The sequence below is a fragment of the Mustela putorius genome, unplaced genomic scaffold (genome assembly GCF_011764305.1).
Source record: "Mustela putorius furo isolate JIRA1106 unplaced genomic scaffold, ASM1176430v1.1 tig00003850_pilon_pilon_pilon, whole genome shotgun sequence".
Taxonomy (NCBI): Eukaryota; Metazoa; Chordata; class Mammalia; order Carnivora; family Mustelidae; genus Mustela; species Mustela putorius.
Window position 1 is genome coordinate 9,773,769 of NW_025422002.1, and position 26,343 is coordinate 9,800,111.

General features: G+C 43.9%; 1 protein-coding gene across 6 annotated transcripts in view; it reads right to left on the bottom strand.

The window, feature by feature from the left end:
• SRGAP3 (SLIT-ROBO Rho GTPase activating protein 3) overlaps positions 1 to 20,825 on the bottom strand; it is a 252,499-nt gene extending 231,674 nt beyond the window's left edge. For 3 of the 6 annotated variants that reach the window (XM_004738436.3, XM_004738434.3, XM_004738433.3), the window contains exon 1: positions 20,022 to 20,825. In XM_004738436.3, coding sequence (XP_004738493.1) covers positions 20,022 to 20,088 — 67 coding nt within the window. In that variant the 5' untranslated portion in view covers positions 20,089 to 20,825. The remainder of the gene's footprint in view (positions 1 to 20,021) is intronic. The other 3 variants (XR_006601547.1, XM_045063270.1, XM_045063271.1) reach the window with 2 other exon arrangements.
• Positions 20,826 to 26,343: the final 5,518 nt, after the last annotated feature.

Consider the following 26,343-nt stretch of genomic DNA (forward strand, 5'->3'; position numbering starts at 1 on the left):
GAGTCCTTACTACGGGCCAAGCACTGTGCAGAGGGCTTTACCTATTTTATCTCACTTAATCCTCTAGATTACTTTTTTGAGATACGATTATTATCTCCACTTTACAGATGAGGAAAATGACGTTTAGAGAGATGAAAAGACTTGTCCGAAGTCATACAATTAGAAAGCAGCAGAGCTGGGCTGCAAACCTCAGACAGTTTGATAGCAATAACCACATTCCTGATTACTAAGCCTGTTATCCTTGGTTCCCTACCATTCTCAGAGTGGAAGAGCATGCTCACATCTTCATCCAAATACTCGGTTAAATCAGTGAGCCGGGTAGAGCCTTTAACAGACCACTGGAAACTTCACCCAGGCTGACAATGGTCCATGCAATAACTGAACCCATCAAATGGTACCCTCAGGCTGAACTGGTATGGGAGAGGAAAGAAGAAATTGCAGATTTATGACTGTATAGGAAAAGGGTCCAGAAGACCAAACCTGAGATGGGGCCCCTATTTCCTAACTACAGGTCTACCCCAGAGTTCTTTTTCTAGATTTGGCTCCAGTCCCCTCCCTGCCCATTCAGATGATAATTACCCGGGTCTTAGAGGTAAGGGAGCCCCAAACTTGAGCCTCAGATAATCCTTCCAGTTTTGTCAAGCAACTGGAAGTTTTCCCACTTCCAGGGGAAATAAGGGACTTCGTGGTTTACTGGCCAAGGTCTGGGGTAGAGGCCAAAGGGGGCCTTTGTCTGAGTTGCCCAGAGAAGGCTTGTTCCCGGGCTCTGACCAACAATAAAGGAAACTGGTGATCCAGGGGGCATTCCTGTTTCTTGGGAGACTTTTCTTCAAGAGTATCAGAATTTGCCTTTTCACAATCTCTTTTCATTCATCTTGCCCTCCTTGGAACCAGCCATCCTGCATTTGACAGTAATGAGGATGGAGGGATGTGGCTCTGTCTCTTTAGAAAACGGGGCAATTAAATTTTCCTTAATGAAGTTCTTTTCTTTCTCGTAGCAATATCATTTCTGTTGTGGACTTGGGTGAATTTTTTTTTTTATTCTTTTAAATAGACGTGGAAGGCAGTACTTCCTGAAGAGCATCTTAATATTTTCATAAGCCTAAACCTAACTGTGCTTTTTCTATCCTTGATAGCTATTCCAGAACTTGCTTTGAATGCCTCCTGTGTGGCAGGCACGAAGCACAAGAATTTGGGAATGAATAAAACAAGGTCCCTGCACTCAATGAGCTCACAGAGAGACAGACACATAAACAACCCCACAGTAATAGCAGCATGTTCAAGGGAGGAGCTAGGCAAAAATAGAAATAATTAACATTTCTGCAGCACTCTAGAGTTTACTTTCTCACACACCACTTCATTTCATCCTCACAGCAACTAGCCTTTAAGGTAGATAACGCCCTCGTTTCACAGATGAGGAAGCAAGGATGCAGAATAGAGACGTGCCTTGCTCAAAAGACAGATCAGAGATGGAAAATCGGGTCTTATAACTCTAAACCCCAGATCCAATGGCTTCCAACATGAACCCAATAAATTAAATGGTTGGGCTTGACTACTCCACCCCATCTCCATCTCTTAACACCTTCTGCTTTCACTGGGAAATCATTCAGTAAAGTAGTATATTTCATTTCAGCCGTCATTCTCACAATATACAATGAACACCACAAGAAGTTAACCAGGTGTCTGTCTTCTTTTCTTTCCCTCTTTCCTTGTATAGTTTAGCTGATGTCTGAGCATCCTCTGTAGCAAGAAATTTTGCCAATAAATTCCTTACTTATTGTCAACTTTGTGGGATTTTTAATTAGAAAAGTAATCACACTCGTTATTTTAGAAATCAATCAAAATGGAAGAATATAAGGTAAAAGGTCCCCTTCCCCCATTCCCTGTCACTAACATCCTGCCCTTATCCCTGACCTACATTCTTTTCCTGCTTCCCAAGAGTAAACAGCATTACAAATCAGTAAGAACTATCAGACTCTTTATATACACACCCAAAACATAAAGACACACATTTTTTATTTAAAAAAAAAAAAAAAACCAGGACTGTATTACACACACACACACACACACATATGCACGCTCAAGTTATACATACACACTAGGGACTCCGGGGTTTTTTTCCTCATTCATGTAAACTACATAATTACTAAATGTTCTTTGCCTTCAAGAAAAAAGATATAAAGACAGTCAAAATGATGAGTTCATTACAGTTCAGGCCCAAATATTTCAAGTTCATAAAACCTGGGGCACTTAAAAGATGTAGGTTCCTTGTCAAACTCAACACCCAAAGAACAAATAATCCAATCAAGAAATGGGCAGAGGACATGAACAGACATTTCTGCCAAGAAGACATCCAGGTGGCCAACAGACACATGAAAAAGTGCTCCACATCACTCAGCATCAGGAAAATACAAATCAAAACCACAAAGAGATACCACCTCACACCAGACAGAATGGCTAAAATTAACAAGTCAGGAAATGACAGATGCTGGCGAGGATGCAGAGAAAGGGGAACCCTCCTACACTGTTGGTGGGAATGTAAGCTGGTACAACCACTCTGGAAAACAGCATAGATGTTCCTCAAAAAGTTGAAAATAGAGCTACCCTACGACCCAGCAATTGCACTACTAGGTATTTATCCTAAAGATACAAATGTAGTGATCTGAAGGGGCATGTGCACCCAAATGTTTATAGCAGCAATGTCCACAATAGCCAAACTATGGAAAGAACCCAGATGTCCATCAACAGATAAATGGATAAAGAAGATGTGGTATATATACACAATGGAATACTATGCAGCCATCAAAAGAAATGAAATCTTGTCATTTGTGACGACGTGGATAGAACTAGAGGGTATTACGCTTAACGAAATCAGTCAATTGGAGAAAGACAACTATCATATGATCTCCCTGATATGAGGAAGTGAAGATGCAATGTGGGGGTTTTGGGGGGGTAGGAAAAGAATAAATGAAACAAGATGGGTTTGGGAGGAAGACAAACCATAAGAGACTCTAAATCTCAAAAAACAAACTGAGAGGGGCCGAGGGGAGGGGGATAGGGAGAGGGTGGGGGGGTTATGGACATCGGGGAGGGTATGCGCTATGATGAGTGCTGTGAAGTGTGTAAACCTGGCAATTTACAGACCTGTACCCCTGGGGCTAATAATACATTTTATGTTAATAAAAAAATTTTTTTTAAATGTAGATTCCCAGGCCTCACCCCGCTCCCCCCCCCCCGAGATTCTGATTCAATAGGTCTTGGATAAGCCCCTGGATTCTGAGTTTATCAGTTCCTCCCCCATGATTCTGATGTAGATGGCTCAGGAGCCACATGGGTGGAAAAACACAGCAGTAGTCAAAGAAAGCATCATGGCCAGGACTTCCTTTCCCAGAAAGATAGAACTAGAATCAACTGATTCTCTCTCTCTCTCTCTCCCTCTCTCACACACACACACACACACACATGCGCGCGTGCGGTATTATTATCCCCATTTTCCAAAAAAGGAAATTGGTGAGATATTATCCCTATTTTTCTTCTCTTTTTTGGGGGGACAAGAAAAGACTTACCCAAGGTCATTCAGCTGATAAGCCATAAGGCAAAATTCACAACCAGGTGTGTGTGAATCCATCCAGAGCATGGTCCCCTGCGTCCTTCCACAGTCCATATTCTCCACTCAACTCCCTTCTGTGACTTTAGCATAACTTGTACGACCAGGATGGATTTCAGCCCTCTTCAGTTGATCCCTGGCTTTAATTTCCCCTTAATAGCACTTATCCCACAATTGTATTTACCATCTTGAGTATAACTACTACGAAGTTCCTTTCCTGGAACCATTTTTGTCTTTTATACCAGGAGTTGTATTTTCTCTTAGAAGTACCACTTCCTGACTCCTCCAATATTTTGATGGCTTCTGACTCTTCCTTAAATGGAAAGATGGTTCTGTCTAGATCCTAAATAGCTCAAGAAATGGTGGTAGTGAGATAAACTTGGCCAATACGGTTCAACTTCACAGATCAGTATCAGAAATCACCTCCAACATTTTCAACTACTTACATCCATTTGCTGTAGGTTCCCCCCAACAACTCTGTACCATCCCCTCCTAACATTCAAAATTTTTGTCATCCATCTTCCTCACAGAATTATAAAGTCTATGATGGCAGGGCACATAGTAAGAACTCAATAAATATTTGGGTTTTTTGTTTGTGTGTTTGTTTGTTTAAGATTTTATTTATTTCTTTGAAATAAATAAAGAGAAAGATCACAAGTAGGCAGGGACACAGGAGGAAGCAGGCTCCCTGCCGAGCAGAGAGCCAGACTCAGGGCTCGATCCCAGGACCCTGAGACCGTGACCTGAGCCAAAGGCAGAGGCTTAACTCACTGAGCCACCCAGGTGCCTCTCAGTAAATATTTGTTAAGCTAAATCAGAGTGAACTGGCCCACCACATTCTCAACATTTCTTTCCCACTATTCCCAACAGTAGGACAATTGCATGTTTTTGGCAAAGAGCAGTGGGACCTCTGCCATTTTGGGCACAGAGTTTTGATGGTAGTATTATGCCGGGTGTGAGATCCGGCAAAGTAGAGTTACTCAGGGTGGGGGCTAAGCAGGGCCAGCCCAAGACTTAAGCCTTGTATTAGCTGAGGGTCAAGGGACAAATAAACTCCAAAGACCACAACCAGGCAAAAGGTCAGGAGCCCAAATGGCCAGGGTTGTGGGTCAAGGAGTTCAGTTACCAGGTGTCAGAAGCCACAAAGTAACTATTGTTCTGCCTCAGTTTCCTCAAGAAGATATATCTTTGGGAGATCCAAAATACTGTCTGGAGAGGCCACTGATTTAAAAAAAAAAAAAAAAAAAAGACACTGCAAAGTAAAAAAGTAATGTAATGGGGCGCCTGGGTGGCTCAGTGGGTTAAGCCGCTGCCTTCAGCTCAGGTCATGATCTCAGGGTTCTGGGATCGAGTCCCGCATCGGGCTCTCTGCTCAGCAGGGAGCCTGCTTCCTCCTCTCTCTCTGCCTGCCTCTCTGCCTACTTGTGATCTCTCTGTGTCAAATAAATAAATAAAATCTTTAAAAAAAAAAAAAAAGTAATGTAATAGCCAACCCTGTTTGTAAATGCCTTACCAAGACAACATCTGGAGAGCAGCCACGTTGCTCAGCCCGCTCACATTCTTTAATACAACAAAGATCAGTGAAGCGACAGCCACTCTTTCGAGTTCCTAAAGGTGGCTCAGGTGTTTCATTGGTAAGGGTCCTCTCATGTTAACTCCCTCTCTCTTTCTCTTGTTCCTTTTAAAGCACCCTAAGCTGTGGAAGGTTCCCCTACAGAGCTGTCCATTCCCACTGTGCTCCGATCTCTTAGCAGGAGCTCTACCTACCTACAGGAATCCAGGCCTTTCTGTCTGACAGAGTTGGGAAACATACTAGTCTAAAATAAACTATATTCCAAAATACCCCCACCAACCATCAGAAGCAAGGGAAAAGCAGGTTACCACTGTTGGAAGCAGACTAGCAATCAGGAATCCCAAAAGTACTGTAGGTGACCAGGGATGCTGGCAGAGAACAATGGGGAAAGGTGGACCGAAGGAAAAATACCAGCAGAGAAGGGCAACCACTCTGAGGCTAAATTCTTTGTCCTAGACAACACTCTCCTTTTAATACCTCCCGCCAAAGGCAGGAACGGCTGCCTGGGTACCAACAGTAAAGTGAGACAATAGGGGACAGCGAAGGGGGGAAATTTTAGCTATAAATGGCTAGGACAGATGCGGAGGGCGGGTCTTGGTAAGTCAACTCAGTTCCCCTCCGTTTTGTACAAATTCAGTGGAACAGAAGTGGCAGCACAAGCCAACCACCACAACAGAATGGTTTCCAACAAACCAATCCCCTGCTCTGGAGGGCCATCAAAACATGTGGAAGGTCATGATTATTGATTAATGTTCTTACTTGACAAAGTCTGTGTATTTTTAGGACATACTCTACCCATTTTAAGCTCTAGGCCTATGATGATCTGCCTGTCAGCTTCATTTTTATAACTTTGAACTAAAGATCTATCATCCCATTTTTTAATCTTATATACATATATGAACAAAACAGATTCGGTAGATAGAGATATAAAGTTTGAAAGGTAATAATATATCAGAATATTTATAGTGGTGCACAGGTAGTGGCTTCTAGATTCTTTTTTTTTTCCTTTGTTATATTTTTCTGTATTTTAGAAACTAAAAGTAACAAGTATGAATTATATCCACAATCAGAAAAAAAAAATGTAATAAAAAAAAGTAAGTCTCTCATCCTCTATCTCCAAGGTCAAAGATTCATAGGATCCAGTGGTTAAAAAGGAACTTCAAGCTCTTTTCCTTTCCAGTCTCATCTCCAACTCCTACTCCATTCCATCTACTCTGGACTTCAGCCATACCAAACTTCTCACCATTTCCCAAGTACCCAGGCCCTCTCATAACCCTCACACCTTTGCACATGGAATTCTCGTTTTATGATATACCTTTCACTGCCAGCTGAGCTTCTACCCATCCTTCAAAACCCTACTCAGAAGTCCTTTCTTCTATTACAACTTCTCCAGCTCTCCCAGGCAAAGCTGTCACTTTCACTCTCAGTTCCCAAAATGTGTGGTTCCAGCACTATCCCAGTACTTACTATACTTATTAGAATAAATTAATCTATTTTTGTAAGTATCTCTCCTAGAGAACTGAGAGCCACCAAGACAGGGATGGGGACTATATTTTACCCATTTTTGTGTCCCCATATCAGACACACACTAGGAACAGAATTAATAGAAAATATTGGATATCCTGTAGTATCCTAGCAAGTGGCCACCTGGTCCCTCTACTTTGTTCCCTCTGATGAGTTAGACAGCCCTGCATAGATACAATTGTCTATTCTTTGGATTCTTCCTCTTTCTGAATTACCTTTCCTTCAGGGTCTGGGGAAAGCCTAGATCTACTTCATTATGTCCCTCTGAACTGTAAATCCCAGTACAATCCCACATACCCTGAAGCAGAACACCTATACATGCTTGTGCATAAGGTCCATCAAAGGGAAATACATGTGCATTCATTCATTCATTCATTGAACAAATATTTTGATCTATTATAGACCAAAGGCTGTTTCAAGTGTTAACAAAACACAAATGGGCAAGAGAAACAAAGTCTTGTTCTTAGAGACTTTCAATTCTGGTAAAGAGAAGAAATGAACAAAGAAGGGGAAATATCATATAGCCGTAAGTGTTCTGCTGAGAATTCAAGTCAGCTAACCTACAGTTACTCATGGCTATTTAAGATTGGGTAGTCAGGAAGTGACAGGAGAGCTAAAAGCTGAATACCAAAAAGGAGCCAGCCATGTGACAATCCAGGGGAAAGGATTCTAGAGAGAAGGAAAAGCTCTGTGCAAAGGCCTGAGGTTGGTTACAAGCTTGGATTGTGGAGAGATAAGGAGGCCAAAGTGGGCAGAACATGGCTTTGTAAGCCCAGCCAGGGGTCTGGATTCACTTTTTTTTTTTTAGGATTTTATTTATCGGGGCACCTGGGTGACTCAGTCAGGTAAGTGTCTGCCTTCGGCTCAGGACATGACCCCAGAATCCTGGGACTGAGTCCTGCATTAGGCTCCCTATTCAGTGGGGAGCCTGCTTCTCCCTCTCCCTCTCCCACTCCCACTGCTTGTGTTCACACACACCTCTCTGTCAAATAAATAAGGTATTTTTTTTAAAGATTATATGTATTTACGGGGGAGGAGCAAGAGGAGAGGGAGAGAGAGAATCTTAAGCAGACTCCATGCCGAGGGTAGGGTCAATGTAGGGGCCCAAACTGGGGGCCCAACATAAGGGGCCCATAGAGGGTTGGATCCCAGGACCCTGAGATCATGACCCAAAGGGAAATCAAGAGTCAGACACTTAACCAAATAAGCCACCCTGGATTTGACTCTGACGCAATGAAATGCTACTGGAGGGTTTAGAACCAGGGTGTAACAGAGTTAAGATTTAAATTGTAAGGATTACCGCTGGCTGCTGTGTACAGAATGGGCTATGAGAATAAGAGAAGAAGCAGGGAGACCAGTCAAGTCAGTGGATTTCAACTAGGGCCTCTTTTGCCTCCCTCCCCCAGGAATATCTGGCAATGTCTGAAGACAATTGTGGTTATCACAGCTTGGGAGAGAGAGGAGGGTACTAGAGGCATCTAGTGGGTAGAAGCCAGGGCTCTAACAAACCACCAAAAACTGATCCAACTCCACATATGCCTGGGTAGCTCAGTCAGTTAAGCGTCTACCTTTGGCTCAGGTCATGGTACCAGGGTCCTGGGATTGAGTCCCGAACTGGGCTCCCTGCTCTGTGGGGAGCTTCCTTCTCCCTCTCCCTCTGCCTGCTGCTCTGCCTTCTTGTGCTCTCTCTCGTTCTCTCTCTCCCTGTCAAATAAACAAATAAAATCTTAAAAAAAAAAAAAAAAAACTGGGCACCTGGGTGACTCAGTGGGTTAAAGTATCTGCCTTTGGCTTAGGTCATGATCTCAGGGTCTCAGGTCATGATATCAGGGTCCTGGGATCGAGGGCTGCATCGGGCTCTCTGCTCAGCAGGGAGCCTGCTTCCTCCTCTCTGCCTGCCTCTCTGCCTACTGTGATCTGTCTGTCAAATAAATAAATAAAATCTTTAAAAAAAAAAAAAAACTGATCCAACTCCAAATGTCAGTAGTGAGGAGGTTGAGAAACCCTGAGTTAGAAGGATGTTGCCATGGTCCCAGGAAGAAGTCACGGTGGTCTGGGCCAGCATGGTGCAGGCAGAAAAGAAAGGAAATCCACTCAATTAATATCTTGAAATATTGAAGGTTTTTCATCCATATTTCCTTAAGAGCTTCTGGACCAGATTCAGGCAAAGAGGGCTTTCTATGTTTGTTACCTCTGGGATAACACAGAGAAAGAGTCAATTCTTGGCTTTTGACTTTCAAAACCCTAGCCCTCAGAGAGAATAGAAAAAATGTGTGTTATGTACAATAACCTTGAGTGAACATCTGATGACAAAGAGCCAGGATACCACCCCTAATCTACACATGGATAAAGATTTCCAGGAGTCAGTAAAGCAAAGTGTACATAGATTTTATGGATCTATAGGAAAACGGCCTGCACGCTGTCTTACCCCAAACAAGCCCAGGGAAAGAGAGTAACAAAGGAATCCCCCATACAGATTTGTGGAATCTGAGAACAGAGAGCAGCTGGGCTGCTTCCCCAGCCAGAGAGCTCGAGGAAGGCAGGAGGAGAAGCAAGGGCAGGCTGGAGGCAAATGTCCAGAGTTCTTCATAAGACAGCATGGTACGTGGGCACCAGGATGACTCCTGGTGCTTGCAAACAGCATGGAAGTACTGAAGAGAGGGACACAGGGAATCAAGGATGGGTCACTGGGATGGACAGACCACTGAAGGCCCCAAAGGAAGGAGGCTATTTCAGTTTACAAAATAGATTGATGATAAACCACAACAGATGTCCCTTGGCACTGCCTTTGTCTCCTGGACCTTGGGGTACAGCACAGAAGGAGAGAGGAAAAACCCCAAACTGACTTATATTTATTTCTGCCACCCCTAGCAGAAGACAGATGACAAATGGAAATCGAGCTATAGAAACATAAAGAAAAACACATTTCTCTTGCACCTGGATTTGCAGCTGAGCTCTGTTCACTGTGAGGTGCACGGGCTTTGGGCTTCCGTGCGTTCCTCTGCACCAATGTCACCTGGCATTGACTACAATCCCAGGGGCAGTGCTGGGGTCCACTCAAGGCCCCGTGAATGCAGCCTGCAGCTGAGTGCAACCTCTTACTGTCACACACAGACCGGCACACGCCATGCATATTGATCAGGGGCAAGCTGTCGCCAAATTACCATTTAAATCAATGGTTGAGCGCTCTGTAATTGGAGATGTCAAAACCCACATTTTCTAAGTGACCTCAAAACACCACATCAATATCACTTAGCTGGGCTGGATACGCATTTCTTTTACCTCTACCCCTCTTCAAACTGCCCTCTGAGAAAAGTATAAAAATTAGGGAACTGGTGGCAAAAGGCAGAAAAGAGAAAGAATCAGGATAATCCACAAATTGTGTGGTCTCATACTTTCTAGAATTTAATCTCAGGAATAGAGTCAGGAATAGGTTGTTGTTGTTGTTTCAGATTTATGTACTTAAGAGAGTGAGAGAGCATGAGCAAGGCAGGGTGGGGTTGGGGTGGGGGGAGGGAGAGGGAGAAGCAGACTCCATGCTGAGTAGGGAGCCTGGACACAGGGCTTGGTCCCTGAGCCAAAGGCAGACACTTAACTGACTGAGCCACCCAGGCACCCCTCAGGAATAGAGTTGTGTGAGATATTCCACAAAAAATGTCTACAAGATTGAATAAGTTTGAGAAAAGTCCAGGGCCCCTTCTTGGTGCTTTACACTTAACACATTTAAGGTTCCCAGAACTCCTGTAGGAAATAAACCTATTTAACTCCGTTTGTGTTAGAACTTCCAAGGGGGCGCCTGGGTGGCTCAGTGGTTTGGGCTGCTGCCTTCGGCTCGGGTCATGATCTCAGGGTCCTGGGATCGAGCCCTGCATCGGGCTCCCTGCTCCGCAGGAAGCCTGCTTCTCTCTCTCTCTCTCTCTCTCTCTCTGCCTGCCTCTCTGCCTACTTTTGATCTCTGTCTTTCAAATAAATAAATAAAATCTTTAAAAAAAAAAAAAAAAGACCCATTTGTCCCCAATTTTTTTTCCACCTAAAGCCTCTTTATATCCAGTTTCATGGAATACTTCTCAGGGAACACTGCTCCAAACATAAATTGGCCTAACGATTAGACAAATTAAGAGAAAAGAGCCAAAATCCTCCTCCTGGCCAGCTAAGATATTTTATAAACACCAACGAACCATCAGGAATGAATCATTTACAAGTGAAATCAAGCCTAGAACACCATTTGCTAGGTCCTGTATTAGGCCAGAGATTCTGAAACTCAGCATCTTAAAGAAGTCAACCCCCATCCCTTCCCGGAAAGGACCAATTTCTGATCCAGCCTAACCTCTCCACCCTCCCATCCTTACCCTATGATATCCTTGCCTCATCCTGTTCTCCAAGGTACCACTCAGCTCTGCCTCCCGGGCAATCACCACCACCTGGGTTTGCACCATCTACCAGAGCAATTCAAACCCATACATTTATGGATCACCAACTAGAGGCCCGGCACAAGCCTACAGCAATGGGCCTAGCAGAGAGAGCTTTCCGCCTCCTGGAATTATGGTCTACTAGTGTCTGTAAGCCAGAACCCTTCTCTGAACGTTGGTTTCCACATCTTGGCTCTGGAGGCAGGGAGAATTGGGAGACCTGGATTAGAAGACCGCTCGGATTTCCGGTTCTGTATTTCCAGGTTGACAGAGGCAGACAGAGCAGCCTCAGTCAAATCTACAGGAGTATCTCCAGTGGACACTTTGCCAAAAGTGACTCCATGAGGGGGATGGGGGGTGTGACAGGATCTGACACAACTAGATGGCATCCAGCGAGCACTAGGAAAAGCTAGACTAGACGGGGAGCTGAAACTTTAGGAAGGATAGGAAGTCAAAGATTAAGACCCATCCCAGACTGACCCCCAGTAGAGAAACCCCTAGGTTTCAGAGTCACATTGTGTTGGCATGCTTCTTGCCTCCCTGTACAAATGGAAGTCAGGAAGGCTCCCTTTAAACCCTAGCACTGCCCCTGTTTGCTGTGCAATCTGATCTAACTTATTTCTCTGAACCTTAGAGCTTTTAATCTATAAAACAGGAATAATAATGAGAACCTCAGAAAATTATTGAGATCACAAAATGAGATAGTGTTATATATGACTGAGACTTGGAGCTAAATAAAACTTAAGGGCCTCCTATTGCTAAATAAAGTTATATAGCCTGAAGCATGGCTTGCAATGGTCACTGATGAATGAGTGAGTAAGTGAAGGAATAAATAAATAAGAGAGAAAGGAAAGGTTGTTTCTAACAAACTCTTGTGGTAAAAACTCCAAAAACAGCCAATACACACCCCCAGATTCACTGATTTCCCCAAACTGGAAAGAGCCTGGAATGCACACTCCACCATGACTGTGGCAAACAACGCCTCATCATACATCACCTTGGCTTTCAACACATCAGCCTTCACCAAATCTCCACTACCAGGAACAAACAAGGAACTTCAGCAAACTATGGAGAGTATTTTCTTTCTCAGTAATATTCCTATTTTCGGGGCACTTGGGTGGCTCAGTGTGTTGAGCCTCTACCTTTGGCTCAGGTCATGATCCCGGGGTTCTGGGATCGAGTCCCATAGCGGGCTCTCTGCTCAGTGGGGAGTCTGCTTCTCCCTCTCTCTCTGCCTCCCTCTCTGCCTACTTGTGATCTATCTGTCAAATAAATAAATACATAAATAAATAAATCTTAAAAAAATAATAATACCCCTATTTTCAATGGAACAGAAAATATGGGTCCTTTCATAGGTTGAGTATTTGTGTCTCCCCCTCCAAATTCATATGTTGAACCCCTAACCTCAGTATGATCGTATTTGGAAGTAGATGAGGCTTTGGGGAGATAATTAGGTTTAGCTGAAGGTCATGACAGTAGGGCCCTCATGATGGGATTGGTGCCCTTGTATGAAGAAGTCAGACAGCGCTCTCGCTCCACACACTGAGCAAAGGGCATATGAGCATACAGAGAGAGGGCAGCCATCTACAACACCAGGAACCAAATCTGTTGGTACCTTGATCTTGAACTTTCAGCCTCCAAAAACGTGAGAAACAAACATCTATTGTTTAAGTCACCCGTTCATGGTATTTTTGCTATGGCAGCCTAAGAGACGTGTAAAAGAAAATAACTAAGCGAGCCAAAAGTTGTAAGAGTAAAACTTCTTATTAGTAACTAACCAGCCATTCTCTCAACCTATCTTATGGCAACCACAGTGGGGAAACAAAATGACCACGAGCATTTCTGGCCTCAAAAGTTCATGGCCAAAGGATTAATCACAAGATTGTAGTAAAGGAGAGTAAGGCTCAGAATATGGGGGGCAGATGTGAGGAAACCACTAATTCTGCCTACGAGAGTTATTAGGAAGACATCACGGAAGAGAGTATCATTTGGGCAGGCACTAAAGGACAGTCAGGAATTGGCCAAAGAAAGCATGAGAAGAGGGGGATATCTTAAGCAGAACGAAGGCACAAATGGGGAAAGATCCAGAGGTAGGAAGGGATATGGAGGGCTCAGAGATAACGGATTGGTTTCATGTGGTTATAAGAGCACAGGTTTATTATAGAGAAGACAACTGAAGATAAAACAGAAGATAAAACTGGCTGAGGCTCCATCACCAAGACTTTTTATGGACTTCAACTTGTAGGCCAGAATTTGCAAACTGGTGGTCAGTGGACTGAAAAATGTCCCACTGATGGGTTTGTTCAGGCAGCATAGTGTTTCTCAAAAATCTGAGCTACATTTAAAAATCAGGAGCTTTTCATCATAGCCTTGGATTTGGCAAAAGAGTCCTAGATATTACAGAAAAGCATGAGAATAAATAGATAATCTAAACTTCATAAAAATTAAATTCTTCTGTGCTTCAAAGGGCCCCATCAAAAAAGGGAAAGGATAATCCACTGAATGGGGGGAAATATTTGTAAATCATCTATCTGCTAAGGGACTTATATCCAGAATAAAGAACTCTTAGAGCTCAAAAAAAGAACCCTTGTGCACTATTGGTGGGAATGTAAATTGGTGCAGCCACTGTGAAACACAGTATGTTGGTTCCTCAAAGAATTAAAATAGAAATACACTATGATCCAGTAATTCCACAGCTGGGTGTTTACCCCCCCCCAAAAAAACCAGAAATCTGAAAAGATATATGTACCCTTATGTGTACTGCAGCGTTATTTACAATAGCCAAGATATGGAAGCAACCTAAATGTCCATGGATAGATAGAGGAATGGATAAAGAAGATATGGCATATCCATCAAAAAGAATGAGGTCTTGCTATTTGTAGCAACATGGATATCAGGGTGTTATGCTAGGTGAAGTAAGTCAGACCGAGAAAGACAAATACCATGTGATCCAACTTACATGTGGAATCTAAAAAACAAAACAAATGAATAAACAAACAAAAAGCAGAAATAGATCTATAACTACAGAGAACACACTGACGGTTGTGAGAGGGAGGGGTTGGGGGAAGGGTAAAATGGGTGAAAGAAAGTAGGAGGTACAGGCTTCCATGGAATGAGTAAGTCACAGAGATGAAAGGCACAGCATAGGGAATATAGTCAGCCGTATTGTAATAGTGTTGTATGGTGACAGATGGTGGCTACACTTGTGAACTTAGCATAGCCTAACATATAGTGTTGTGGGATCACAACATTGTATACCGGAAACTAATGGAACATTGTATGCCAACTATCCTCCAACTTCCTTTTTTTAAGATTTTATTTATTTATATATTGAAAGAGAGAAAGCACAGGAGCAGGGAGAGGGGTGAAGAATCTGAAGCAGGCTCCACAGTGAGCACCAAGCCCCACGCAGGGCTTGATCTCACAACCCTAAGATCATGACCTAAGCCAAAATCAAGTGTTAGACACTTAACTGACTGAGCTACCCAAGTGCCCCTTACCCTTTAATTTAAAAAGAACTCTTATAGCTCAAAAATAAAAAAGACTACCCAATTTTTTAATGTTTATAATTTAAAATTTTTTTTAATTTATTTTATTTTATTTATTTATTTGACAGAGAGATCACAAGTAGGCAGAGAGGCAGGCAGAGAGAGAGAGAGAGGAGGAAGCAGGCTCCCCGCTGAGCAGAGAGCCCGACGTGGGACTCGATCCCAAGACCCTGAGATCATGACCTGAGCCAAAGGCAGTGGCTTAACCCACTGAGCCACCCAGGCGCCCCTAAAATTTTTTAAAATTTAGAAATTAAAAATAAAAATCAGAACATTTTGTTTTAAAATCCAGATGCCCTTAAAACATGGAAAGAACCAACATTCTGGGCTCACACTCTGCCTGGCAGTGAAGACTAGAGTTGAGACTCCTCTAGGTGAGCTCACTAATCAGCCGCAGTCCCTAATACTCCCCAGTGTCTCCCCAACCCAGCATCCTTTCCTCATTGGAGCCTATTGACAGTAGTGAGGGCTCCTAAGGAGCTCCTCCACTCAGTCAATGGCATAATCTCTTTCAGACTAAACTCATTCTGGTGCTCAGCTGGAAGCTTTTGTATTCTGAGTTTGGTTTTTATTTTGTTTTGTGTTTTTAATTTCCTTCACTGATTTTATCACTATATTTCAAGAAAAATCTTAGAAAGCCAAAAATATATCATAAACTCTGTATCTCTCACAACACCCAGCATGAGACTAAGAACAAAGTAGATAATCAATATCTACTGAATGAATATATAAATGAATGAGTAAATAAATACTTCTCTGTGATCTTCTTCAAAATCTGCTCTTCTTCCCCCAAATTCTAGACTTTTGCTCTTAAGAAGATGGCCTAAAATGACTATGGATGTATAATAAAAAACAAAACACTAAAGTCAATCACTATGTTTCTATTTCAATTTTCTATTAGGTTGAAATGGAAATGAGAACTCTGAATAAAAGCAGAACAGATCATCATGTCTGACAGCAAGATGAATTAGAGCCCAGGGTACTGAGAACTCTGGCAAATAAGATTATCAAACACTATCACTGATCTTTGAAGGAATTGTGAAAAATAGGATAGATGCCAAAACTCCAGAGTTGGGCAAATGTTATTCCAGTTTTCAAAGGGGAAAAAAGTTACAGCTTGCCATTTCCAGGCTAGAGAATGTGATGTTACTCTCAAGCAAAATTCTTAAACAGACTCATAAAGAGATACTTGCAAGCAGACAGGAAGTTGAGTCCATCTGGAGCTAGCACAGGGTCACCAAGAACAAATCCTATTAAATTCATTTTAATTTCTTTTCTCTGACATAACTCCTAGCCTAGTGGATTAGAAAAATATAGCAAATATAAAAGATAAGCTACAATGAGGAGATGGGCAGTGAAAGGGCTAATTCAGCCTTCGGGTTATATAACAGAAGCATTATATGCAGCATAAGGAGGTGATAGTTGTTTCCTTTCTCTGACCACATCCAGAGACCTTCATCTAGAACTTGTTACCACTCTTGAGGAAGGGTTTTGATAGTATGATCTTTTGAAGGTCCATTTGGCAAAACATCTTTTTTTTAAGATCTTATTTTTAAATAATCTTCACACCCCGTGTGGGGCTTGAACTCATAACCCCAAGATCAAGAGTCACAAAACTTTTTAAACTTTTTAAAGTAATCTCTACACTGAACGTGGGGCTTGAACTTAAGACCCTCGAGATCGAGAGTCACATGCTCTACCAATGGAGTCAGCCAGGTGTACCTTGGCAAAACATCTTTAATAGCATAAAGCTCTCATCTAGCTTTCTGGCATCTGTTGAGAAATTGAAAGATCTAGTTAGGGGCGCCTGGGTGGCTCAGTGGGTTAAAGCCTCTGCTTTCAGCTCAGGTCATGATCCCAGGGTCCTCGGATCAAGCCCCACATCAGGCTCTCTGCTCAGCAGGGGGCCTGCTTCCTCCTCTCTCTCTGCCTGCTTCCCTTCCTACTTGTGATCTGTCTGTCAAATAAATAAATAAAATCTTTAAAAAAGAAAGAAAGAAAGAAAGAAAGAAAGATCTAGTTAGGCCTACATTCCTAAATTGCAACAAAAGGCTGAACCCAAGTGGTGACTCTCCATTTGGACAGGACACATTCTCTCAAGCCTACCATAATCACCACCACCCTTTCTTCTATTGCCCTCAATGAGGCAGTGGACCAACTAATCATCATAAGACTAATCATCTTACTTGGTCAGCTGCACTCATTTATTCTACCTGCCAAGCACCCAAAGACACTAGAGTCTGCAAGCAAATATACAGTAAATCCAAAGGAGAGAGAAGTTGATTAAGCAGCAGATAAGTACTTTACAAGACCAAATGAAGATGCTCATAGTCCAGGAGCTATGATCAGAGTCTCTAAACATCCAACGGGCAGTCACAGGGAAGAAGCATCTGTCCTGTTCTGTGGAGTCCCAAAGGGAAGATAATACAGAAGCAATAGGGGGACATAAACAACACAACAGCCAGAGCTATCCATAGGTAGAATATGTGGACTTGAGAGGTGATGAGCTCCCCATCACTGGGAATGTACAAGCACCTGGTATACTACTGTGTTGCAAATATATTATCAAAGGGATTCAAGGATTTGAGAAGGCAAGAGAAGGCATGGGTCTGAAATTTTCTACAGTAGGGGAAAAAAAGTTTTAAAACATTCTCCTTAGGTCAATAAATTCTTCAAAAAGAGATAAAAGAGAGTAAGTCAACAAAGAATTCAGTATCATTTTTAAAAAACAAAAATTCCCCTCACTCGATTCACAGGACAAAATTTACCTAAGTAAGTGAAGTATTTGCACCAAACTGGCCAAATGATACCCAGGGAGAAAGGAAATTGGCATCAGGCGTTATTTTTGGTGATTGGTCAAACATTCTTCAGTGGCAAGCAACAAAGGCAAGGGATAAAAGTAAGAGGGTAAACAATGGAACGCGTTCAAAAGGCAGCCAGTCCCCACCACAAAACCGCCATCTGCTACTGACATCAATCCTTCAGGGGGCAGCTTCAGGCAAACAATGTTCTGGGAAAGAGGACGGGCTGCCTTCGCATTTCCAGCCTTGTGACCTTGGGCAAGTCATTCCACATGACAAGGCCTCAGTTTCCCCCTCCCTAAAACTGAGCTCATATGAACCCTTTCCGTACACTGTGTAGGCCAAGAGTAGTGATGTTTGGGAGTGAGCCAGAGAAACTGTAGAGCCCTGTATGTACATCAGTAATTATGACGACAATGAACAGAATTTTGAGAGAAAAGGTTCCAGATGGTTTCAGAGACTGCAACATCCTGACCTAAGTTGTGTGGGTGTCATTCTGAAGGACTGAAATTCAACTCCTTTAACCAGAACGTAGAGACCTTTAGAGTCTGGAAGAGTCAAGATCATCTGGACAAATTTCCTACTGAAATGCATTACCTTACACTTGCTGAGTAGCTGTTAAAATAAAGGTGAACAGTAAAACGTAAAAGAATCAGCCAGAATAAGAAACGCTTAATTGATCCTCAAGCAAAGTTCACGGGCCCAGTGGTAGCAATCCAAAAATGAGACAAGCATGCTCCCTACCATGGCAATGCTAATAAAAACCCCAAACTGTCCAAAACTCAACAGCCCCTTCTCTACTGTGGCATTTTTCTTGAGAACCGCAGTTAAAAAGAACAATAATAATCAGTTACCTTCATCTTATAAAATACAAACTCCCTAAAAAGTGTGTAGGTGAAGACCGAACCTGGGCTTTTGTACTGGAGCAGTCGGGTGAATTCAAATCTCTGACCAATAAAGGGCTTGCTTCTAAATTCTTAGCAAGACTGAAACATTGTAAGTCACTGTTTTCCACACTGAACTGAAAGCTGGAAAAGGGTTTTCTGTTTATTTCTGCCCTGGGGTCTACCCAGAGGTGATTAGCATGCCGGGTCTGACCAGAACTAAAAGGCACAAGACGGTTGGCGAGACTGGAGGGGGAAAAAAAAAAAAAACAAAAAAAAACACAAAGCCCTCCCCTGGTGGCTGCTCCCCTCCCAAAGGTTCCCAAGCATCTGAAGCGTGTGCAGCAGCTGTGGATGCCGGCCTCCCGCCGCTCCTGGAAAGGCAGCCTGCCTTCCTGGGTCACCCAGTCAGGAGCTGCGGCAGCACCCAAAGCAGGTGTGGCAGCCTCACGTCACCTGGGCCCCAAATAACCAACTTGCTCTAACAGTCCACCCAGAGCCTCAAGGGCAGGCATCGGTATCCCCTGAAGATGTATTTTGTCTTCAATCTTTCTGCAGAAGACCACAACACAGCCCGTGTCGCAGCAAGGAGAGCCCTTCCAGGACCAGAAAGAAACCAGACGCTAAGAGGCACAGGCCCAGGCTTCCCTCAGGGTACCTCCTCAGAGAAAGGGCGAGCATGGTGCTTTTAGGTTTTCCTCACCAGAGCTGAGCCTAAAACTCACGAAGGTGGGAGAACCCCAGTAGGGCGTGAATGAGGATTCCGCCTGCATTCGTCTATGCCATTGTGTCCTGTGTCCTATTTCGCCTTGAGAGGGAGGATTTAGGGAGCAGCTTCTGAGGAGTGTGCCCCCCCACCCCCCCACCCCCGTGCAGCAAAGCTGGAACAAGCAGCCAGAGGTCATCTCACCCTGCTGGCTAGCTTCCTCAGGCACTACGGCAGCCAGGCAGCTCCCAGCCGCCGAAACGGCACACTGAGCTGTTGGCTTTGAATGAAGCCTGATGACCCTACAAGCTAGCAAGCGGCCGGACGGTGACTGGGGCTGCACACTGTGAGAGAATACATTTTCTGCACCGAGCTCCCTCTTTATGCCTAAATGCCTGCATTAGTCCAGATCAATATGCCCTGTAACAGTTCATCCATGGCAACCTAGGCCAGCCAAGAGACACTGACAAAGAATTGCAGCCCCGGGGAAGCTGCTTCCCTGTGCATATGCATGTGAATTCCAGCCCAGAGAAAGGGGCAAAGGAAAGCAACAACAAAAACCAAAAAGAAGAAAGAAAAATAAAAGCAGATTGTAAAAAGATCATAGGAAGGGGCTTTCAGGGTGGGAGGGGGGAGGAGGTGGTGACTGTCAAAATGGCCTTAGAGTGACATGTCACCGCCAAGATGATGGAGTATCCGCGACACTCCTAAAGCCGGGCGTCGGATCCTCCTCACACACCTGCAATGCAGTGATTGCTGCCCATTCTATAATCCATACTCCCAGCACCGGCGCTCTCTGCAGTTGAAACCAGTCTGGACTTGTGCGGCCGCCACTGTTCCTACTCACAATAAGATTATTGAGGCATAACAACATTTCGTGATGGCAGGGAGGAAAAAGGGTAAAAGAAAGCCAAAGCAAGAGAAAAAGGAAAGGGGACGGGAAGCATGACTCCCCAGCCCGTGTCTCACCTTTTATTTGGGCTTCATATTCGGCAATGATTTCTTTGTCTTTCTTGAACTTAGTTTGAGATGACATCTTCCAAAGTGGCCAAAGGCACTGACAGGCTGTTTGATTTATTTCTCTTTTTCTTCCCCAGTCCTCTCTCGAGCCCTGGTAATCACACGGCTCTGGTCGATTTCACAGGTTTAGGGACTAATCTCTTTTACTCCGCTGCAGAGCCAGGGGGGGACAAAATCCCTCTCAATCCAGGAGGAAAATTCTCTTTACTCGCCGAAAAAAAAAAAAAAGTCTCTAGTAGCTTGGTCTGGTCAGCTCTTCTTGCAAAAGAAGAACTACCACCCTAGGAGCTCAGTAACCTGCCCCAGATTTTCAAGGTTTTTCTTCCACAGAAATAAAAACCAAAAGCGACCACACACACATGCACACAAACACACTCACGCGTGCACTCTCGCACTCATCCGGACACACACACACACAGCCGTGATGCACACACACATACACACACGTTCACTCACTCACACCGACTCACCCACCCACCCCCACACACACACATCCACGAGAGGCGCGGCGCCTCCTTGGTCGTGCAGTCAGTCCCCGGCTGGCTTTCAAAAGCTCTGCTAAGGAGATGGTCAGGTTGCCAAAGAGCCGGTCATCTCGCATCCTCCCTCCCTTCGGCGCCTCTGGTCTGATGTACAGTGAGGATCAAAGCCAGGAGAGCCGAGATGGAAGTTCTGCTGCAAGGCTTAAGCTTCGGGTAAACCAGGGCTGGACTGTTCGCCCTGCAGGGCTGGCTGAGCGCTCCCCCACCCACCTCGTCACCAAGCTCCACCTCCCGGATTTTATAACAACTGACACATTGTAGCCTACAGGAGAGCAGAACTCACTGCAAGCAAAAAGGGGAAGAAATGCTCACAAAAGGGAAGGCAGCAGGAAAAAGAATCGGGTGGGAAAGGCCTGAGAGGCCCCTGCAAACTCCATTAGCAGTCGGGTTAGGAATTTTTCTTCCAAAAACTCCAAAAGGTTCACCTTTTCTTTGCACCTTGCAATTTAATTTAATTTCTCAAAGCAACAGCTATGTGACAGTTTGTTACTCTGTAGGGATGGTCTCCAGAGGAGAGAGGCTGACCCATGTAGGCCAAGCTCATTAATATTTGTTGAGCAATTGCGGGCTGGCAGGGACAATGCCAGGCATTTCAGACACGCAGTTTTGCAAAGCTGTTGAGAGCAGGCATGCTGGAAACACCCAGCTGCCTCAGTGTCTCTTGGAACTTGTGGCAAATCACTAACTCATTGAGCCTCGGTTTCCTCACCAGTAAAATGGGCTATCTTTAAGGGCTTTTTAATTCATTCTTTCAACAAATATTAATTGAAAGCTTACTAGAGATCAGGCATGGTTCTGGATACGGGGATGCAGCAATGATCAAAATAAACACACACACAGAGGGAAGAAGGAGCAAGGGAGGGAGGGAGGAAGGAAGGAAGGTCTCTGTCCTCCTGGAGCTCCAGGGTCTCCACATTACACAACTCTGGGAAATCCCCACCAGTCACATTCATGTTCTCGGTAAAGGTCGAACTCAGAATGCACAGTGAATGGTGCCTCCTGGAGTCATGCAAGGCAAGAGGCCCTGGAAGAGGAAGATGAAAAATAAACAAAATGAGTAAATGATAAAATATGGTTGAAGAAGGTAAGTGCTATGGGGAAGAAAATACTGCTGGGTAAGAGATTTCAAGAATGAGGGAGCTCTTGGGAGGATCAAATAAGAATGTAAAGCTAAGCTTAGCATGGTGCCAGGCATATAGTAAGCACTCAATAAATGGTAGCAATTATTATTACCCCATGATATCCTCCCCCCAAAAACCCAACAACATAGCAGAAGCACCCCTCTTTCACAGATGAAGGAAGAGAGGCACAGATATGGGAAGGGACTTACTCAAGGTCACCAGCATTCAAACATAGGCTATCCGACACCAGATTTTGACCATGCAAATGTTCAAGTATCCTGCCTTCGACTAAAGAGATTAAAGCCATTTCACATGCACTTGGGTAGGGTAAGATTTGTTCTACAAAAAATGAAATCAGGGGCGCCTGGGTGGCTCAGTGGGTTGCAGCCTCTGCCTTCAGCTCAGGTCATGATCCCAGGGTCCTGGGATTGAGCCCCGCATCATCGGGCTCTCTGCTCAGCAGAGAGCTCTCCTCTCTCTGCCTGCTTCTCTGCCTGCTCTCCTCTCTCTGCCTGTTTCTCTGCCTACTTGTGATCTCTGTCTGTCAAATAAATAAATAAAATCTTTTAAAAAAATAATAAATTAAAAAAATGAAATCAAGCACTATAGGATTGCTGAGCAAGGGAATTACCCATACTGAGGTTGCCATTGACATGTTTTATCCCCCCAGTTTGGTATTTTCACAAATTTTTCAAAATAATCTCACATATGCCTATATCTGAGTATATAATAAATGATCAGATTCAGGTTCAGAAATGAATCCATGGCGATCCATTAAAGCTTCCCAGGGAGGGTGGCAGTTGTAATGGGTCTCCTCAGACACGTATGGGGCCAGGGGCGAGGTAGGGTGTGGGAGGAGATGGGAATATTCCTATGCAGCAAACAGTATGAGCTAAGCCTGCAGGCGGGAATGCATAGGATCTGCTTGGAAAAAGCACAGGGAGAAGTCCGGCCAGTGAATTTACAGGGCTTATTACAGCTTTGCATCCCAAGATAGGAGGTCACAGAGTTGATAAGTACTGTCCCACAGCCAGTGTCATCACCCTCTTGCCTCACCTTGAGGGGGCATGCTCAGTCCCTCTGAGGTCTCCCTCTGGACCAGTTTATTATTTTAAGACTTTTATTTATTTATTTGACAGAGAGAGAGACAGTGAGAGAGGTAACACAACCAGGGGGAGTGGGAGAGGGAGAAGCAGGCTTCCCACTGAGCAGGGAGCCCAATGCCAGAACCCTGGGATCATGACCTGAGCCGAAGGCAGACGCTTAATGACTGAGCCACCCAGGCACCCATGGACCAGTTTAAAACAATGGAAGCCATACATTCTACCTAAGAAAGATGTGCCCAGAGATTAGCATCCCTGCCTCAAGCATAGGACAGGAAAAAAGTTAAGTAGTGCCTTCCTTGGGATATGACAGACTGGATTCCCTGCCTGGCTCTGCCATTATAGTTCGAAGAAATGGCACAAGTGACTTAACCTGCTTGACGTCAGAGGCAGGAACTAGTAAGTGTCAGCTATTCTCATCATTACTAAAAGTTTGAATCCTCAGATATTTCTGGGAGACCCATGTGTAGGGCACTGAGCCACAGAAGTGTCACAAAAGGCTCTAGAAAATGAAGTGAAGTATGGTATTGAGCTACATGCCGAGCAGCAAAAGAGCTGGATTTTGGTGTAAAACAGATGGTGATTAAAATTCCAGTTCCGCCACTTACCAGCTTGTGGGGGCCCCTAAGTCGCTTCTGTGTTTTCTCTGAGCCTCACTCCAGTTTCCTCGTCTGTAAAATGGTGGTGACATTACTCATAGCACAGAGTCCAAGGTGATCATGAGCTTAAAGTGCCCGGCACATAGCAGAGGTCCTGCAGATATTGCTTTTTTTTTAGGGCCCAACCACGTTGGGCCTAGGATCAGAGTTGGGGCTCCACAGATCCCTGGATCAAGAGCAGAGAAAGAAGAAATATAAGAAAGGTTTATGTCTCCTGCAAATAAATTTCCACGCACAGCGAAGCCACATCACCCAGAATCTTCCTTCCCCAGGAAGAGGTGGTATGACCTAGGCAGGCCCCCTGGTATGATGCCCTTGACTTTTTCCTTCTGTTCCTCCCCGAGGCTCACCGGCCTCCCCACTGCCCTTCTGCAACATTCCTCCACATGGCACTTCTTCCTTGTTATATGAGAACCAGCTGCCACTCCTGATGATTACCCTTCACAAGGTAGTAAGAGAAATCAGATTCCTCCAAAAGTAAGTGTGGTATGTGGCAAGGCAAGGGGCTCTACTATGTTATTTGATCTGTGCCACCCCCAAGGATGGGAATACTCCCCAGAAGGTTATATTCCGTTTACCTCAGGCTCATTTCCTAAATTCTTTTAGCTCTTCCTGAATTATCCTAATAGCTAGTATTTATCAAGCCCTCATTCCAACTAGGCACTGGGCCAAGTACATTATATAGATGTTATCATTGATTTCTTGCTACGACCCATTGGGTCAAGTTCTGTAATCATCCTTGTTTTACAGACAGGGAAACAGAGGCACAGAGCAATGAAGCAATTTCCGAGGTCACAAAACTAGCTACTAATGGAATCATATTCAAACCAGGTCTGACCAATATGGTAGCCCAAGGACTTAACCAGTACACAATTTTACACCAGAACAATCATCGTAGTGACAATCATTGTGAAGTATTGTGGTTTTTTTTCTCAAGCAATACAGTATTCAATCTAAAGTTTGCCATTTAATGGGACGCCTGGGTGGCTCAATTGGTTAAGCGGCTGCCTTCGGCTCAGGTCATGATCCCAGTGTCCTGGGATCGAGTCCCACATCGGACTCCTTGCTCGGCAGGGAGCCTGCTTCTCCCCCTGCCTCTGCCTGCCATTCTGTCTGCCTGTGCTCGCTCTCTCTCCCTCTCTCTTTCTGACAAATAAATTTTAAAAAATAAATAAAGTTTGCCATTTTTTAAAAAAAAAGAATTTAGGCTTAAAACCATAATGAAAACATGTCAAAATGGCCATTGATGAAGCTCAAATCACAATTATAGCTGATTAACTCAAAACTCACTAAACTGGTTTCTTTTCCTGGGGGGGGGGGGGACCTCTACTTGGAGGAAGAATGACCAGAAAAGTTTTGGGTTTAAGGCAATGTTTGTGGGGTTTTTTTTTAGCCAAATATGAAACCCTCCCAAGGTGACTACTAAGAGTTGGTATCTTCTGTGACATTCTCCAATGCTACCAATTACTGCATCCTTGGCTGAATAATTCTGCCCTTCAGTCTCTGCTCTGCAAAATAAAAGTGACCACAGAGCTCAACTAGCTACTGCCAGAACTGCATACAATTAATAGTGGCAATGACAACATGCCATGTGTGTATATGCTGGTCCATATTTTATAAAGCCCTTTCGTATTGCTTATCTTATTTGGGCCTCAAGACAACCCCAGGGGGAGAATGCAAGTGGCCTGTTTTTAATCCCTGTTTGAGGAAAGGAGTGTGTAAGTGACAGCTCTGATGGGAGAATTATTTTATAACCTCAAGTATAAGGATGGCTTTCCTGTGTCACAAAACCTATAAGCTGTGAAAGCCTGACGGCCAATTGCATAACAATTTTTTCAAGATCCTGCCTGGTCAAAAGCACCATAAAACAAAGTGAAAGACAAACTGCAAACTGAAGAACAATATTTGCAACACCTGTTATAGGCCAAGGACTAATTTCCCTAATATACAAAACATACGATTCCAACAAATACTTGTATGCAAATGCTCCAAGCAGCACTGCTCACAATAGCCAAAAGGTGGAAACGATTTAAATGTCCATCAACAGACAAATGGAGAACTAAAACGTGTTCTATTTATACAATGGAATATTATCCAGCCATAAAAAGAAATGAAGCACTGATAAGTGCTGCAGCATGAATGAACCTCGAAAACATCATGCCGACTGCAAGAAGCCAGACACAAAAGGCCACATATTGTAGAAGTCCATCTATGTGAAATATCCAGACTAGATAAACCCATAGAGACAGAAACCAGATGAGTGGCTGCCAGAGGCTGGCAGGTGGGGCATGGGGAGAGACTGCTTAAGACCTAGAGGGTCTCTTTGGTGGTGATGGAAATGTTCTGGAACTAGAAAGAGGTGATGGTTGCACAACACTGTGAAGGTACTAGATGCCATTGAACTGTATACTTCAAAATAGTAATTTTGTTATATGAATTTCACTCCAGTAAAAAATGAGTACTGAAAAAAAGAAGTTCCTTCAAACTTATGAGAAAAACACCAACAGTCCAGAGGAGAAATAAGTAAAGACTATAAGTAACACTTCACAGAAAGGGATACTGGCACATATCGTGTCCTTTTCTTCCCCTTTCAAGTTTTGAATCAACTAGAAGTAAATAAAGGAGACAGATGAGAGTCTATATTTATTTAACGAATATGTATGACACACTTATTAGGGGCCAACTAGCAACTTGCCAAAGGTCACACAGCTAGTAGATGGCAAAGCCAGGCTTCCAACCCAGTTCCAAAAACTTCTTATTTTGCTTCTTAAAATGTAAGCTTTAGGGGAACCTGGGTGGCTAGTTGGTTAAGTATCCATCTCTTGATTTCAGCTCAGGTCATGAGA